The sequence below is a fragment of the Adelges cooleyi genome, unplaced genomic scaffold (genome assembly GCF_023614345.1).
Source record: "Adelges cooleyi isolate 19-005CV unplaced genomic scaffold, UGA_ACOO_1.1 ACOO_flye_CR_arks_rails_tigmint_CR_PRNA_23, whole genome shotgun sequence".
NCBI lineage: Eukaryota > Metazoa > Arthropoda > Insecta > Hemiptera > Adelgidae > Adelges > Adelges cooleyi.
In genome coordinates this window covers 14,629,050-14,645,980 of record NW_026095893.1, presented here as the reverse complement: position 1 = coordinate 14,645,980, position 16,931 = coordinate 14,629,050, and the positions used below count along the sequence as shown (strand labels likewise).

The window sequence follows — 16,931 nt, the reverse complement described above, 5'->3', positions numbered from 1 at the left end:
TTAGAATGTTTTTCTAAATAAATTCCATACAGAAAAATGCATTTAACTAATTTAATTACCATTTATATCAGTCAAGCTATAAAGTTTTTTCATTATGTGTTTGTTTGAATTGTGATGTTTAATTTTATTTAATATTTCATTGTTAACAGAATTTAATCTTTCATAATATAAAGAACACATATTCACAAATTCCTTATTATCATTATCATTGAAATTCCATTCTTGTTCAGAAAATACACTGTTTAATCTTTCCAAACACTTTACTTTAAGTGGCCTAAAAAAAATGTATAAATATAAATACGTAAAATTATATATGTATATAAATATATATACATATATTACAATACAAATAATCTCACTCGAAAGATATAGGATTAATATCCAGCTGCATTAACTGATTTTCTACAAAGCACACAAAATTTGTATGAGTTAAAATCATTTCAAGGTATTTTATTGCTTTAGGATCCTCTTCAAATAACAACACTTCTTTGAAAAACTTTGTTAATTTTTGACATGTTAAATCATCAAATATTTGCTTTTCATCTAAAAATATGAATAATAATTGGCAATCACATTTTTTATTTTATATAAACACCATTTTATTGTCATTCATAATCAGGGGTTCGGAATTCGTTCCTATTTGACTCATTTCTCTTTTATGTTCCGGAGCAAATACCCGGAACTCGTTCCTCGAGATATTCGTTCCAATACAAATACCCGGAACTCGTTCCTTGAGATATTCGTTCCGGATCAAATACTCGGAACTCGTTCCTCGAGATATTCGGTCCGGAACAAATACCCGGAACTCGTTCCATTGATATTTGTTCCGGAACAAATAAAATGTAATTGTTCCTTGTCATTATTAATAATTTATTAATGGAGCAAAATGTATTTGTTCTACGTATTATGTTGTTTCGTTCGAGTTTATTGAAGGTGCACATTTTTTTTGTTACTTTAGCCTTTGTGTGTGGTATTTTAGAAACAATAGACACATTAATGTAAGTTAAATATTAATTAATTTAAGTTAATTGTAATTAATTTACCAAAAGATTATAGTTAATGCATTTAATATAACAATTAATGTTATTTTCAGTGTACATAAATGTATATAGTATATACATGGTGAAAATTAACAGAGTTATTATAATATATTTTTACATACTGAGAAAAATGTATGCAAATAATCCATCAAAACCATCAGTCCTTTAATTATAAATTAAACTTGCAAAGTTAAAAAACACTTAATTTATATTAATTTAATATTTTTTTGGCTAATTATTTATGATTAATTTTCAGTGTATTTTTTTTACACAGCATATACAGGGTGATTCTTTTATCATGAACCACTCAGTATCTCATAGGGTTTAATAAGAAATTAAAATTTATTTTTTCATATTGTTTTTATACATTGTGATCTCAATTTTTCACAATTATTTTTGTCCGGACCGAGTATCTCGAGGAACGAGTTCCGAGTATTTGCTCCGGAACGAATATCTTGAGGAACGAGTTCCGGGTATTTGTTCCGGAACGATTACAACAGGGAGTTATGAAGGAACTTGTTCCGGAATTAGTTCCGAACCCCTGTTCATAATCACGTTACTATATCATAGTACGAAATTCCTAACATCCTTAATACTAAATATTCTTACTAATAATTTCTAAATGTTCAATTGATTTTGGCATAACTCTTGGAATATCTTGAAGTTTCAGATAAAAATAAATATCCATCAAATAATTTGATTTAGTTTCTGCTGCTAAATAATGGTTGTTTAAAAATAATTTGTTGGTCATAATATTTGTCATCATATAGTAAACTATGTGTGAAAGTAGCTCAGGATCAATTTTTGAATGTGGCCAAGATAAGAAAGGTTCAACAATTACACTTGTAGGTAACAACCATTCAAGCAATATGTCTTTATTCTAGAATGTATAAAATTAAAACAGTGTTTCGAAAAAAAAAACATTTTTTTATTTTTATTTATTATACTTACAGACTTGTTAAAAGCTTTGTTCGAATATCCTCTTTTCTTGAATAACACAATTAAAGTTTTCAAACTGTTATCATTTATTTTAATTGTATTATTAAAATAAGGACGTAGTGTGTCAATATATAATTCATCATGCCAGTGATCCGAAATAATGAGAGCTTGCAGAAGGCTATGAGATGATTCCAAGTTTTCATTTGATGCAATGATTCTACATAAAATGTCTTACATGAATATTTTGTATTATATATATATAGGGTGATTTATTAAGGACGACACTCATTTTCTCATAAAATAATTGTAATTTTATAGTTTTTCTTTTTGAAAAAGTTTTTGTTTTTTTACAATATTACTAAATATTTACATTTTTTAGTATTTTTCTACTTTCAACTTTGGAAACTTATATGGGAATGTACATGTTTAACCAACTAAATTAAGAATAATTTTCAAAGTTAGAACAAGTCGTGTAGTGCAGTTGACTGTTAAGTAACATGCACAGATAAAAATAATACTGTCCCTTCTTTCCGTTCTTAACTTAAAACTTTAATAAATTTAAAAGTAGTTATCAAAAACTGTTAATAGACCATGCAAAATGTTTAGCAAATTATTCTTAATTTAGTAAGTTAGTTAAATACATACATTCTTATTTAAGTTTCAAAAGTTGATAGCACTCTGAAAAAAATTATACGAGATAAAAATATGAATATTTTTTTTTTAACAAGTTGATTGCCGAGCTAATTTTGATGTGGTGGTTATAGGTGTCGTGAGTACCAATAACGACGCTCATTAACTTTATCAGTTAGGTCGTCACAAATGTATTACGTGGGGCCCCAGAAAGCTATAAGTACCAAAAGAAAACATATTAAGATGTTTAAAAGAGTTTCCACTTTTAAAATTACATCATCTTTTAAAATTTCACCATAACTTAAAGAGAAATAACTTTAAAAGTTTTATAACTAGAAAAAATTAATATTTGTTTACCTTAAAAATATATTTAAAAAGGCTACTAGATCAATTTTTGTTAAATATTGACTATCTTTTGCCCCTTGATAAATAGCTCTTTCGAATCCCCTTAATTTAATAATTATAATAAATATTTTAAGTACCACTATTGTGAACACAACTAATTTAAAATGTAACTAGTATTTTTTTAAATTCTGATTTTTAAAAGAGTATTTTACTTGTTATCAATTATCAGCAAAAATATGTTTTACACATTATATATATAAATAAAACTATACAATATATTATTTACTTAAAAGCAAAAATCCAAACATTTTTGTAGAAAGTGTCAGTTTGACTAGAACTTGAAGCGGTTAAACACATAATTTTTTCAGCTTGAATTACAGCTTGACAACACCTACAAAAATTGACAATGGTTTGAAAATGTTATAGATATAATTTATCAAGTAGATAGACTGACTCACTTAAGGAGCCTTTCAGTTAAAATCTTATCTTTATTATATACATTTAATATTTTTGTGATGTATTGTAGTAAATTGAGGTATTCATTTTCACAGAATGCTACTAAATTACTGCCAAGTACTTTTATGATTATAGTGAGCCTGAAAAGTTAATTTGGAACATGTGAACATTTTTTTTTTATTGTCAATAATTAAAACACATTATTAAAGTTAAAATAAATAACTGCCTCTTATAATTTTATTTTAAATTGGAGTTATACATCCAAGGCCATACTCGGTGAGTGGATAATATCTTAAGTGTACGGAATTTACTGTCACAGGTTTGTAGTCGGTCACAGGCAGGTTTATTTACTGGGTAAATAACCGTCTATGAAGAGAATCTGCCATACCTCTCCCCTGTGATGGACTAATGAACCATACTATGTAGCAAATTCATTTAAAATCCTTATCCTTTAAAGAGGCAGTGATGAGCCACTTAACCTATGTTTGGTTGCACAGTGTCTGACAGATCTTTTTAAAAGTATGACCAATCAAGGGTTAAGCTAAAATATAATATAATAATACACGAAACTAGTCCCATTTATATCCCCCTCTTGTATATAGCCTTAGATGTTTAATATTTATAACTACAGCTAAAACATGCATAGATAGACAAGGCATATACATAATAGCTTTATAGCAACCCATTTTGATAACGAATGGACCTTGAAAATGTAGCTCAATATGAAAATATAATTTAATACAGCGTGATTAGTCCTATTTATGATAGCCTCATCTCCCAGAGCTTTTCTTCCCTTTTTTATTCTGACGACATTGTTCTCTTCTCCTTACACAGCTTCATCTCCAAAGAGATTTTCTTCCTCATTGCTTTTCTTACACTCCTTTCTTCTGATCTTTTGTCTTCTTTTTCCACAACGGTTATGTTTAATTATTCATTTATGATAACTCTTATCCAGCTCTGATTTCTTTACTTATAGTACATAGTACATATTTTTCCTTTTTTTCTTAGTCAAAAAAGCAAAGATACAGAACTGTTTTTCTATTAATGTTTAATCTACGATATTATTGAAGAGTTTATCAGTAAATTATTATTATTTTAAGTATCCAGTCAATACAAAAAAAATTAAATATATATATATCAGAGGGTGCCTTTTATTTTGGACTTTTTCGAAATGTTGTGCTTCCAAGGTCTCAAACTACTCTACCCAACTGAGTATTGGGTTGAAAAGCCCTAAAAGTTTCACTGCTTTAACTCAATATTTCCCCGTGCCTGTACGACAGTGAAGTTTCCCATTTAAAAAACACGGGATTATCGAAACTTATTTTTATTTTTCAGAAGAAATCTTAAGATTATAGCACCAACGTGAGTTGCTTGTGAATGACACATACTTTCAATGAAAAATTAAAAAATTAATTAATCAGAGAATATTTGAGAGGTTTTGTGATGCTTGGATTAGTATTGATGTAACAGTTTCATTCGTAGGAAATGATAATCCTACCTATATACGTTTTAAAAAAATTATAAAATGAAAAAAAAACTCAAAAAAGCGGGAAAACTCATTATTTTAACTGCATGCGCAAAATGGCCAACTAATTTATTTTTTTATTTTTCATTGAAAGTATGTGTCATTCACAAGCAACTCACGTTGGCCCTATAATCTTAAGATTTTTTTTTTATATCTTATGAAAATATTAAAAAAAAAGTTTTGATAATCCAGTGTTATTTAAAAGGAAACCTTCGTCATCGTCTTATAGGCACAGGTAAATAATGAGTTAGGGCATTACAACTATTAGGACTTTTTTTCCCACCCACTAGAGTAGTTTGAGACATTGGTATCATAACATTTCAAAAAAGTCTAAAATATGGGATAACCTTATATATCCTTAAATGGTTTATATAAGATATATCACACATTTTCATATAAAATATATAGATGGACAGTTTATCTACACAGTACACTACTCAATAGTATGACCATGAAAAATTATTACCCATTTAAAAAAAACTCAATGATTTAATAATATAGTAATATTTACCAAATACATTTTGTTTCTGTTGTTTTTAAAGGGTTCATGTTGTCTACAAAGTTTAGTAAATTAATATCAAGCTTTTGTCTTTTTGGCGCAGAACAACCATGAGATGTACTTAGTTTGCTATTATATACCTGGTTAAAAATAAATTCAATTACAAACTTTAATTATTATTGTTAATATAAAATATAATTAATTACCGCATTAAAAACTGTAATAGCTAATTTTGAAACATATTTTTGACAATTTTGAATGGAATAATTTTTTATTAGTTGAATTTCTTGATACACAAATTCATATATTTCAAGTAATACACGAGTCCAATTATTTGCATTACAGACGTATGAAGCTTTATGTCCAATACCCACAGATTTTGGGTGATGGATTTCAATGAATTTGGTTAGTAATTTGTACAAACATTTTTGAACCTGCATTGATTGCTTCTATAGTATGAAACTTTATGCTTCATATTGTAGAAGCATAAAGGTAAAAATACTTTTACATTTTAACACCAACCTTTTTAAGTCCACCGGTCTTATACAAATGCATTAAAGTGATAGCATTTTCTTCAGAAAACTGACATAATGATATGCGACATTCAACTCCCATCTTAATATTTGATTTAACAATAACAAAATATTTTATAATACTATAATACATAATAATCTATAACAGATTATTTACTATGGAATTTATTTTTTTGAGTAAATAGTTATTAAATTATATACTTTAAAGTACTGATGTATCATAAGTAAAGTCATAATTTGTTGGACAAAAAAATGTCTTGTAAGTATTCAATTAGTTAAAAACAATATACAAGATTGTGATTTTCGCATGTACATAAAAATGTGTGTATCTGATGGTTTTCGCTTGCAACAGGAGTAATAAATTATAAAGTTGAGATCATATTAAATAATTGTAGTCATTTTAATGAAGGAAATCTACTATGGTAAAATAGATTAAATGTATTATCAATAGTACCACAAATTAAAATTGAAATAATACTAACATAACATTCAAGTAATTTTTACAACATATTGGAAGTTCAATACATCCTGTAGGAAATCTGCTTTCAAACAAAATACCAATAATCAAAATCTGATCACTATACCCATGTATGGGCAAACAAAAATGTCCCTCTGAATGTCTTTGCTTAGGTACATTTTTTATGTACCTATATCCTATTTATTCAATACTAAAAATATTTACCGTTTTAAATGTTGACAATGTAAGACTAATAACATCTTCTCTGAAACTATAATCCTTGTTAATTTGAATACTATCTTGAATTGCTATTTTCAAGTACAAAAACAATCTAAAATACAAAATTTAATTAAAATTAAAAAAAAAAAAATGTATAAAACTAAAGATTTATTTTATTATTATTAAAACTGTATTCATATAACTAATATGAACCAAACAATTTAAAATTTTTAAAATATTTTATTTTGAACAAAAACCCATTATTTTTTTGTAGTCTCCTTTCCATTATAACAACACTTATCAGATAAAAATGAATTGGTTTAGAAGAAACCACTCAAATTTTCAGTTAAAAAAAAAATGTATAATATTGTAATAATAATAGTAGTGTTATTTATAATACAATTTTTTTTTTTTTGACCTCGATGTCAAAGGCTTATTTTTTACGACAACCCTATGGTCTTTAGTAAAACTTCATTTTGTGTTGATTTTAGTATATTACCAATCTCCTTTAAGTTGGGAGACATTTGGGTGGCATTGAGTATACTAGTTTATGGTGTGTGGATATCACTTCTGGCGAGTAGGTCCCTAGTGGGAGAAAAGGTGTAGTGTAATCGAACAACGATTTGGACAACGGCACTTGTTACTACAAGAAATATTACAAGAAATATTTGTCTGGGCTAGAAATCAAGCTGATGAGTGTATTACTAGCCTTTCTGAGTTCTCTCAAAGGCTAGTTTGATGTAAAACAATGTTGTCAATACCTCCGATGATGCTTCCAAAATGGCAAACTCATGCCATACCTGTGGTTGAAAGCCAGGTGAAATGAGTACTATGGGACGACAGAGGTGAGTGTCGGAGGGTGGCCAGCTAACACCCAGTCTGCAGTTAGATTCGTGATGGCGACTTGTCCGACTTGCTTTCGGTGAGAAAGGCGCCTTGAGAATCCGGGCCTCTCTGAGCCATGTAAGGGGAGAAATCTTATACATGGAGTACGGTGGAGTAGGGGTCAAATCTGCTTAGAAACTTCTGTACGCATCGTAGCCTGCTGTATGACCACTCTGCTACACCAGCTCCACATTTATATTATAATGCAAAAAAATAAACCTATAAATGCATTTTTATAATTTTGTTTATGATTTATTTTATAAATCCACTCCTAAAAAGCTCAAGTATACATCAAATTAGCTAATGTATCATACTACTATGTTTCAGTTTGGTAAAACAAAGTAGTGTCACTCGACACCCCCTATAATCAATCCCTTATATTTAGTGCATTAAAATAATTCTTTGGCTTATTGTATTGTTTATGTTTACAAGTTATAAAATATTTCTATTAAAAAAAAAACCATCATTAACAACAGCCAATATAATAATATAACAACTACAATTGATGCAGACCGTATTTACAGACAATGGTACAATTAAACGTCAAACATTAAATGTGACAACTAAGTATAACATAGTTAAATTTCTAATAGGTACTAACTTTTTTTTAGCAGTCAAAGTGATGTTAGAGTGATTGTGTCCTCTAAGTATAACATGATTCATAATTTTTATGGATATATTTGTAAATTTTTTTGTATAAATATCACATGCCAAATTAAATATTTCTATAAAAAATAAAGGTAAATTATAATCACATTTTTTTATCAAATAAGTTTCATATAACATATAAGTTACTCACCATTCCAATTCTCACCCAAAATTGGCCAATAATAACTTGGTGACAATACATTTTGTTCCAAGATTTTATAGTAAATTTCTCCAGTATATTTTTCATAAATAGTATTTCTAGATACATCCGTAATACAATTTAATAAGTCTCCACTCCGTAAAAATGGCCTTACTGTAATAGACATTAATAATTTCATATTAAAAGGACATTATACCCTTTAAAAATAATCGTAAAAAAGGGGTTTACGGTAAAGCGTGTAGGTCAAAGCGAATTGGTCATAGAATAAAAATGTTGGTACCATTAAAAAGAGGAGAACTTTAACTAGGTTCTCTCGTCGGTTTTTATAGAAAACTTTAATTTTATCTTAAATACAAGCCCTTAAAAAATATCAGAATTCAAATATAAATTGTGAATGTTGGGTTAATAATATCAAAAAAAGCAGACGAGAGAACCTAGATAAAGTTCTTTTTATTTTAAATATGCAAAAAAAATTGTCTACGATTGTTATTTAGTTGATAAGAAAGAATATGCTTAGCCAGTTTAAATGAAATTTCTTTTTTTAAATCGCTGTGTCAAGGATGCTGTGACATTTCGAAAAATAAATAAACTACCAAAAAAGAGTCAAGATTACTTAACTAATAATTAAACATCACAGTTTAGCCTTTATATTACGTTTTTACAAAAAAATTCCTATACCTAACTCCTTTATAAATAGGGGGTATAACGTCATCTAAAAATACATGTTTATATTATTAAATTGTTTAAAAATTAATATCTCTTAAATCAAATTAAAATTTTAAGTCAGGATTTAAAGGTCAGTATTTCATATTATAAAAGATGCGTAAATCTATACAGGGTGTTTCACAAAGATATGATAAATTAAATTACTTTTGGTCTAGTAAATATTTTTTTTAATTCATTTGTGCTATAAACAGCACGTTTTTTCAGGGTTCCGTTAACCGTTGTTTATTTGTTCAGTTCAAAATTATGTTCATGAACGTAAACTAGAAATAACGTTACAATTTTTTTTACCCCGAGAACGTTATTCCGAATAACATTTTTAATTTATTCGCTCCGAGAACGTCATAATTTGTTTTACCCCGAGAATGTTAAAACGAATTTTGCTAAGTTAGGTTAGGTTAGCAAATATAGTAACAAAAAACATTTTTCAGCCGAGTCTGCAACCACGAAAGAGCATTTTCATGTCTCGTTGAAGTACCAAATAAATTTAGAGTAGTGGTGGGATTATAGATAATATGACCTCCTAAATTATTAAATTAATGTTCTAGTTCTAGTTTGAAGGTTGTGAATACAACATATATAACCCCCAAAAAAATTATAACGTTTTTCGTTATAACGCTCCCGGAGCAAATAAATTAAAAACATTTTTCGTTACATCGTTTTCGGAGCAAATAAATTTAAAATGTTATTCGGTATAACGTTCTCGGGGTAAAAAAATTTTTAACGTTCACTAAACATATTATGTTATGTTTTGTGAACTTTATTTTGGTGAACGAAATAATTAAGTTTATAACGTTATGTGTATTTCGTTACATTACGGAACCCTGGTTTCTTTGTTACTCTTAACTGTTATACTTTTTTTTTTTTATTCAAGATAGCCATTTTATTAAGAATAATTTGCTGAGAATTTTGACTGGTCGATAACCAGTGTAGTAAACCCACTTATTGCACATGTGTCCCTATAAGGGCATGTCCTCCTTGAGTCTATGCATTGTTACTAAGACGTGACCGGTGGGTGTCCCCTTCAGTATAATTTAATTATACTTTTATTGTTTTAATTGCATTATTTTATTATATTCGAGTAGTGACGGCGTCGTTCAGGCAGTAGTCGATTACCAATCGATCATTGCACTACTCAGTTTTTATTATTATATTAACTGCAAATTTACTAAACATTTATTATATTGCTAACGTATTGGATTACTTATTGTAATACCAACCAATTACTCTACCATACTTTTCTTATAATTATTATATATATTACAATTAACTAAAAAGTGTTCAACTTCATTCAACAAAACTTACTCCTAGTTTTCCGTTACAAACGTTGGTCGTTTACGGTGTTTTGTACGCGGTCATCCGACCGGTGCACTACACCAGCTTTGGAAAATTACTTTTAAGTTATTAAAGGTTGTTAAAATTTAAGACGGGAGGTGGAGTGCAGTAGAGTAAGCGGGTAGTTATTTTTATCTGCGCGTATTACTCTACCGCAATCCACTTCCTGTCCCAAACTTTAAAGGAATCCATAATTGGTAGTCGACAAGTCTAAAGTTCCCAGCAAATTAATCTTAATAAAACGAGTGTCTTAAATAATAAAAAAAAAAAACTTAAAAAAGTAAAATAATTAAGAGCAATAGTCGTGTTATTTTTAGTGCAAACACCCACCTATAAATTAATTTAAAAAAAAAAATCTTAAAAATATTCACTAGAACAAGTTATTTTGTTTGTTATATATTTGTGAAACACCCTATATATTCTTAAAACTGTATAATGCCTAATTACTGGGATGAATAAGAAAAAAAACAAATTTATTAAATGTCGTCGCCCTTTTCCGAATTTGTCGAGTGAACAATTTAGCCGGAATAAACGAAAAATTAGAATTTCCCAACTCTGTCCATTACTCGATCATTTTCAAGATGTCGGACATAATATTATCTTGTCCCATAAGACATAGAATAAATACATAGTAATTTAATCTATGCATAAGAGCCCATGTAAAAATTGTATAGTTTCTTTTCTGTTTATTCTGTGGTAGTATCATCACAAAATAAATAAAAGCAGAAGGGTCATTTTTAAAGTAAACAAAAACGTAACGGCCATGTTGAATGGGCATACAATGACCGTACCCATACCTTTTCTTATCTATTTAGTACTATCAGTTATTTTATAATAATATTAAATTTATTTTTGTATTTTGTATTTGTATTATGTATTTTATGAAATATATTTGTTTAAATTAGTTGTAACTTAAATTTTTTTATTGCTAATACATATAAAGAGGGCGTCGCACCGGTGATTTTTAGTGGTAAAACATGTTTACGCCAACTGAAAATAACTCGCTTAATTTTGGTTTTAGAGTAAAAGCACCCACTATAAAATTAAAAAAGAACAATAGTCCGGAGGGCAAGACAGTGCGTTTTAAAAAAAAAATCAATTTTGAAAAGTTACAGTCACTTGAAAATGTTAAATAGTCGTTATTTCTAAACTATGTATTGAGCGATAAACTTGGAATAATGAAAAAACATTTTTAAATCGCTTGCAAGGATGCTGTGATAGTCCAAAAAATAAATTAACTACCAAAATAGAGTCCTAGTTATTGAATCAATAATTACACATCACAGTTTAACCTTTAAATTAAGATTTTCTAAAAAATTGTCTATACTTTACTTAAAAATGGGCGGTGCGACGCCCTCTTAAAGCAATTTTTCTAGTCATTAGATCAATTATTGTTTTGACTTTCGTATAAAAATTATTTTCTACATTTAGTTTTACGAAAATGGTCACACTGCGACGCTCTAAAACTATGGCCGTCGCGTTTTTATGTGATAAGTATCTTCCCCATGTGAATTTTTATTAGTGTCCGGGGCCGGTATCATTCCAATTTCCAATGAACATTTAATAAAAATTGATAATAATAATTACTATGATGTACTATGTAGTACTCTGGTGTCTGATATCTATAGAGAATAGATATTGTACGTCTTATACTTAGACAACTGGCAAGTATACCAAAAAAAAAAATTAATCATTATTAACTATTAAGTGAATCTTTGAATAGATATTAAATTATTGTAAGGCATAAATCTTATTTTTCATTTTGTAGATTTATGAAAGTTACATAAACTAAACTATGATTAGCATAAGGCATATTAGAGTTTTTAAAACAGTATACTGTAAGTTGTACACAACAAATCAATCCAACTGGGATATAATGGCAAGTATCTGTCTTCAACGAAAACCAATAATTACCAGATCATTGACAGATATTGATAGAGAATATCAAAAAATATTGCATGAAATTGAATTTGAAAGAAGCTTGAAATCAGGTCATGAGATGAGGCATGATAAAGATATTAAAAGAATGGAAAATTTAAAAAAAGGTAAAGTTAACGATTTGGATATTGATCAAGCAGCTAGCATATCGGCACAAGATTATGTAGATATGAATAAAGAAGAACTAACAACATTTAAATTTGCAAGTCGCATAACAGAAGCTGATAAACAAAATAATTGTAAATCTCTCAATAGAAAACTAGAAAACAATTTGATTTTGATTTGTAAACAAAAACTGGGTCATGACAGTTTTTGGTTATTACCTCAAGGTTTATTGAAAAAAGGTGAAACTTTAAGGCAATCAGCGGAAAGAGTTTTAAAAGAGTCTTGTGGCGACAATTTAAAAGCAAGATTTTATGGAAATGCACCCTGTGGGTTTTATAAGTTTAAATATCCAAAAGAGAAACGAGAACAATCTGGAGTTGAAGGAGCGAAGATATTTTTTTATAAAGCAAGATTACTGGAAGTCCAATTTGACAACAAATATTCCTGGGAAAATTATGAATGGGCAACAGAACAGGAAATTGTGAATAAATTTGTTCAGCCTTACATAAAAAGTGTAAAATTATTTTTATCAAATAATATTGTAACAGTATAAATTAATTAGAAATAAAGTAATTGTTAGAAATATAACTCAATTGTGTGTATACTTACTTTTATTAGCTTTGTTAATAACATTTTTCAATAAGCTAGAACAAGCATCCAAATTAGGTTGTTGAATTTTAATAGTAGTTTCTCCAGTTTTTGACTGCTTTTTATTTTCTTTTTCAACTTCCTAAATAATAAAAAAATATATATAATAAACATTGATGTAATTAGTAATTCATTTATTACAAGAAATATACTAACTACAATTAAACATCTATGGCAACCAAATAAAAGACTTTTCCATGTTGTTAAATTTCCATCAATATTATCTGAGCTTTGAGATTTTTGAATACTACTATTATTTAGAATATTAATGACGTCATCACAATCTAATAGATTTTGGAGTTCTTCTCTAGTAGTCTGTAAAGTAAATAACAGGTAAAATTATATCATAATTTACATTTTAGAACTACTTTTACTATTTATAAAAAATTCAAGAACAATAGGTGTTCTAATTATTAGAATCTGTTTACCACAATATATCGACAGAGAGACTGCAATAGCATAAGAGACTATTTTAATAACTGTTTGGTACTAAGGCATTGATGATATTTTTCTCCAACTATTGCTCTTACTATTTACTAAATTTGACGCTATCAAAAGATAGTAAAAATAAAATAATATTACTGAATAGCAGGTAAACTATATAAAGTAGAGATGGAAATTAAATTACTATTATAATAATTCAAAAAATTATAATTTTTAATTTGCATACAAAATTGTATAAAGGATAAGTCTAGTAAAGGTCTTTGAATGGCTATCCATTCAAAGATCTTATCCAGAACCTCTCAATTAGAAAAAAATTAGTATTCAAACACAAATACAACATTCAAATACATGCTAATAATAAAATTTAATATTATTTTGCATATAGCTTAACGGGTCTTGAAGGCCCAACACTGCCATCATAAGATGGTTTCTAGACGAATAGCTATCTGGGATGACTTGTCGCTAGAGAGGGGGATGTTGGCTCATTTTTACAGAACAATTTCTCTCCCAGCAATCGGAGCGCCCGAGACTGAGTGTCAAACCTGATACCTTAACTACTCGGTCAATTGTCGTCAAATTTAATATTTAAATTTGTAATATAAAAATGTCATAAATAATGAATATTAAAAAAAAAATTATTTTTTTTTTAGTTGTTTTACGTTTTCTAAATTTATTTGCAGCAAATATCTTTATTATGTAGCTCTTCAAAATTCATAAAATTGAGCAACTAAATTTACACTAAAACATCCTAAACTCAAAATCTTTTTATCTGCAATAGAATTGCTTAAACAATTGTTTGCTCTTATTTAAAATATTGGGAGCATTTTCAAATACACTTTTAGTGATGTGTCTAAGTATAGAACCATTATTGAAATCATTATCATTTCTCTTGAATTTTTTTAAATTTTGCTGGAGATTTATCTTTTTTATATTTTGTTTAATAAAAAATTGTTCAACAAAAATGCATTAGGTATTCACTTAATTTGTTTCTAGATTATTACAGTATTTACCAACTAATTTATTAGCTCTTTCTTATATTTCTTGTGAATGTAGTAATTTTAAGTCTGACAAAAACCTTAAAAAGTCATATAAGTTCATTGTAAACTTTTGACCAATTTGATAATTCCATTCTTTACATGTCAATTATGACAAATATATAAAAAAATTTCATAACTCATCCTTTTTTCCATCAAATTCAGTTTTTATATGATAAAAATTGATCATCTTATTGGACACCCCTAGCGACCCTACATAACTTTATTACAAATCTCGCCCTGATTTAACAATGCCATAATTTAATTCCTATAATTAAAATTGATCACGTTTGTAATAAACTGTAATGAAATACCTTAAATGCGTATTTCCACATATCTGTGACGGGTCCGGACCATTCGGGAACCCGGAGACAGAATTCTCTGGAACAATATTTTTTTCATCCCAGATTTCGAACGGACACCTGAACTGGAACCCCGGACTAGTGTGAATTTTGTATGTGTCACTTTTAATATTAATATGATAATAATTTTATCTTTTTCGACCGGACCTGTCATGGAAATGTGGAAATATACCTCAATTAAGTTTCTAAGTACTAATGGAAGTAAGGAAATTAAGAGGATGGAGGCCAGTAATTTATAGAAATTACTTTTATTAGAAATTATAGGAAATCACAATTGTGAAATTAGAAAATGAAAGGTCTAGGGGCAAAACTACTTTACAGCAATTTGTCTACAATTTTTTTTTATATTTTGATTTTGTGAATCATGTTATTTAGCATACTTCTTATAAACAAACAACTTGTACTACATAAATAAAATTAGTCAAGATGTTTAAGATAAGCTTTACATACATTTACATGTTTGAAACTTTCATATCAATGTTTCAAGTTGTGTGCTATAAAGTGGGTTTGTCCCTAAACCCTTCAAATGATCCAGTGACAATGCAACATAAGATGGACACGCATTTGACTTCAGGTCTCGGGAGCAGGCCAGTCATGATTCATCAATGCTCAATCTCTCCATTATTTATTTAACTAGGCATGTCTTATTTCCTAAAAAAAGGTTTAAAGGTTTGACCTCTTGCATGTAATGTGCTAGACAGGTAATAAATTAAATGGAAAAATAAAAACGGAAAACAGGTGTTATTTTTTCTAACCATTTCTTGCCAGATGGGACTTTTGAATAGGTTGCCAAATAACAATTGTATGTCTTAACTTTTTTTTTTAAAAATAATTTTCAGATTTTTCAGCAGCTGACTCTTGTCATACAGGAGCATTGCTAAAGTTTTATTAGTTAATTATTTATTATATTATATTATCAATAATGTAATATCAAAACTGTATTGAACAACAAAATAATTTTCTTAAGTTTTAAAGTTTTAAGTTTGTAAATCTTTGGAAGGAGGAGGAGGAGGAGGAGGAGTGGCCGAGTGGGTAAGGCGGCAGTGTGTTAGCGCTCACTGTCGCCGGTTTGACACTCGGTCACAGGCGCACCGTTTGCTGGGCGAGCAATCGTCCGGTAAAAAGGAACCGCCATCCCCCTCTCCGGCGACGGATTGACGACCCGTCCCGGAAGCGAATTCGTCAAGAAACCATTTCATGATGGCAGCGTTGGGCCTTCATGGCCCGTTAAGCTACATGATGATGATGAAATCTTTGGAGCTGATTTAGCCCCTTGGGACTCTCTGTTGAATGGGCCCCCAACCACCAGATAAAAAAAAAGCTTGCCTAAAGGACTAAACGAACCTAACCTACCGCTCCGGAAGCGACCTAGTGAGTCCAAACCTATCCTTGCGTCGCTTAAGTATAGGAAAACAATTATTTTCAAAAAATTCATATTTTCTGAGAAAATTAGTATTACATCAAATTGATTCACCCTGTATGTATTTATTTGTTTAACCACAATATTAAATTTTATTAGTTAATTTTTTTAAATTCAAGTTTTTTTCATCTATAAATACCAATTTCTATATTACGATCAGTAAACAGACTGGTTGCAGTTAAATATAATATATTATGCTATATTTTTAAACTAATAATGAAAACTTATCAATAAAAAAATATGCACAAGGTACCTTCCTTTCTGTAATTTTAGTCGAGTCCAACATTCGTAAACAATTACTTAAATCTTTATTCAGATCTTGTATACTTTTAGTATTCATTTTGTAATTATTTGTATACATAACATCTAATAACTATCGCAAAAAATGTCTATAACACACGTAATACATACACAATACACATTACACAATAGAACATAGAAATTAGACTAATAAAATATATGTAATATGTATACATTAAAATAAATACTTAAAAGTAATCATTCCTAAATCCTATCATATTTGTAAAAATTATTAATTGAAATTCACTAAAATACTAAAATGTGTGATACCGCTGATTACCGCCTA

The 16,931-nt window shown here is 28.5% G+C and overlaps 2 protein-coding genes across 4 annotated transcripts in view; one reads left to right on the top strand and one right to left on the bottom strand.

Annotated features, from left to right (window-relative positions):
- LOC126836241 (serine-protein kinase ATM) overlaps positions 1 to 16,877 on the bottom strand; it is a 34,146-nt gene extending 17,269 nt beyond the window's left edge. For 2 of the 3 annotated variants that reach the window (XM_050569472.1, XM_050569471.1), the window contains exons 1-15: positions 16,599 to 16,877; positions 13,242 to 13,400; positions 13,047 to 13,167; positions 8,328 to 8,489; positions 8,130 to 8,253; positions 6,650 to 6,755; positions 5,957 to 6,049; positions 5,641 to 5,868; positions 5,447 to 5,574; positions 3,413 to 3,550; positions 3,241 to 3,345; positions 1,992 to 2,196; positions 1,650 to 1,920; positions 360 to 543; positions 60 to 274 (exon numbers count right to left, since the gene is read on the bottom strand). In XM_050569472.1, coding sequence (XP_050425429.1) covers positions 60 to 274; positions 360 to 543; positions 1,650 to 1,920; positions 1,992 to 2,196; positions 3,241 to 3,345; positions 3,413 to 3,550; positions 5,447 to 5,574; positions 5,641 to 5,868; positions 5,957 to 6,049; positions 6,650 to 6,755; positions 8,130 to 8,253; positions 8,328 to 8,489; positions 13,047 to 13,167; positions 13,242 to 13,400; positions 16,599 to 16,706 — 2,347 coding nt within the window. In that variant the 5' untranslated portion in view covers positions 16,707 to 16,877. Of the gene's footprint in view, positions 1 to 59; positions 275 to 359; positions 544 to 1,649; positions 1,921 to 1,991; positions 2,197 to 3,240; positions 3,346 to 3,412; positions 3,551 to 5,446; positions 5,575 to 5,640; positions 5,869 to 5,956; positions 6,050 to 6,649; positions 6,756 to 8,129; positions 8,254 to 8,327; positions 8,490 to 13,046; positions 13,168 to 13,241; positions 13,401 to 14,877; positions 15,003 to 16,598 lie in introns of those variants that run through there. The other variant, XM_050569474.1, reaches the window with a different exon arrangement.
- Positions 11,970 to 13,025, top strand: LOC126836242 (39S ribosomal protein L46, mitochondrial). The gene is made up of 2 exons (XM_050569475.1): positions 11,970 to 12,058; positions 12,163 to 13,025. Exon 2 carries the CDS (start codon positions 12,190 to 12,192, stop codon positions 12,988 to 12,990), a length of 801 nt encoding a protein of 266 aa, XP_050425432.1. The 5' UTR covers positions 11,970 to 12,058; positions 12,163 to 12,189; the 3' UTR covers positions 12,991 to 13,025.
- Positions 16,878 to 16,931: the final 54 nt, after the last annotated feature.

Bases quoted from the DNA above. Each gene is read 5' to 3' on its own strand.
- LOC126836242 (XM_050569475.1), top strand. From the start codon at position 12,190: ATGATTAGCATAAGGCATATTAGAGTTTTTAAAACAGTATACTGTAAG.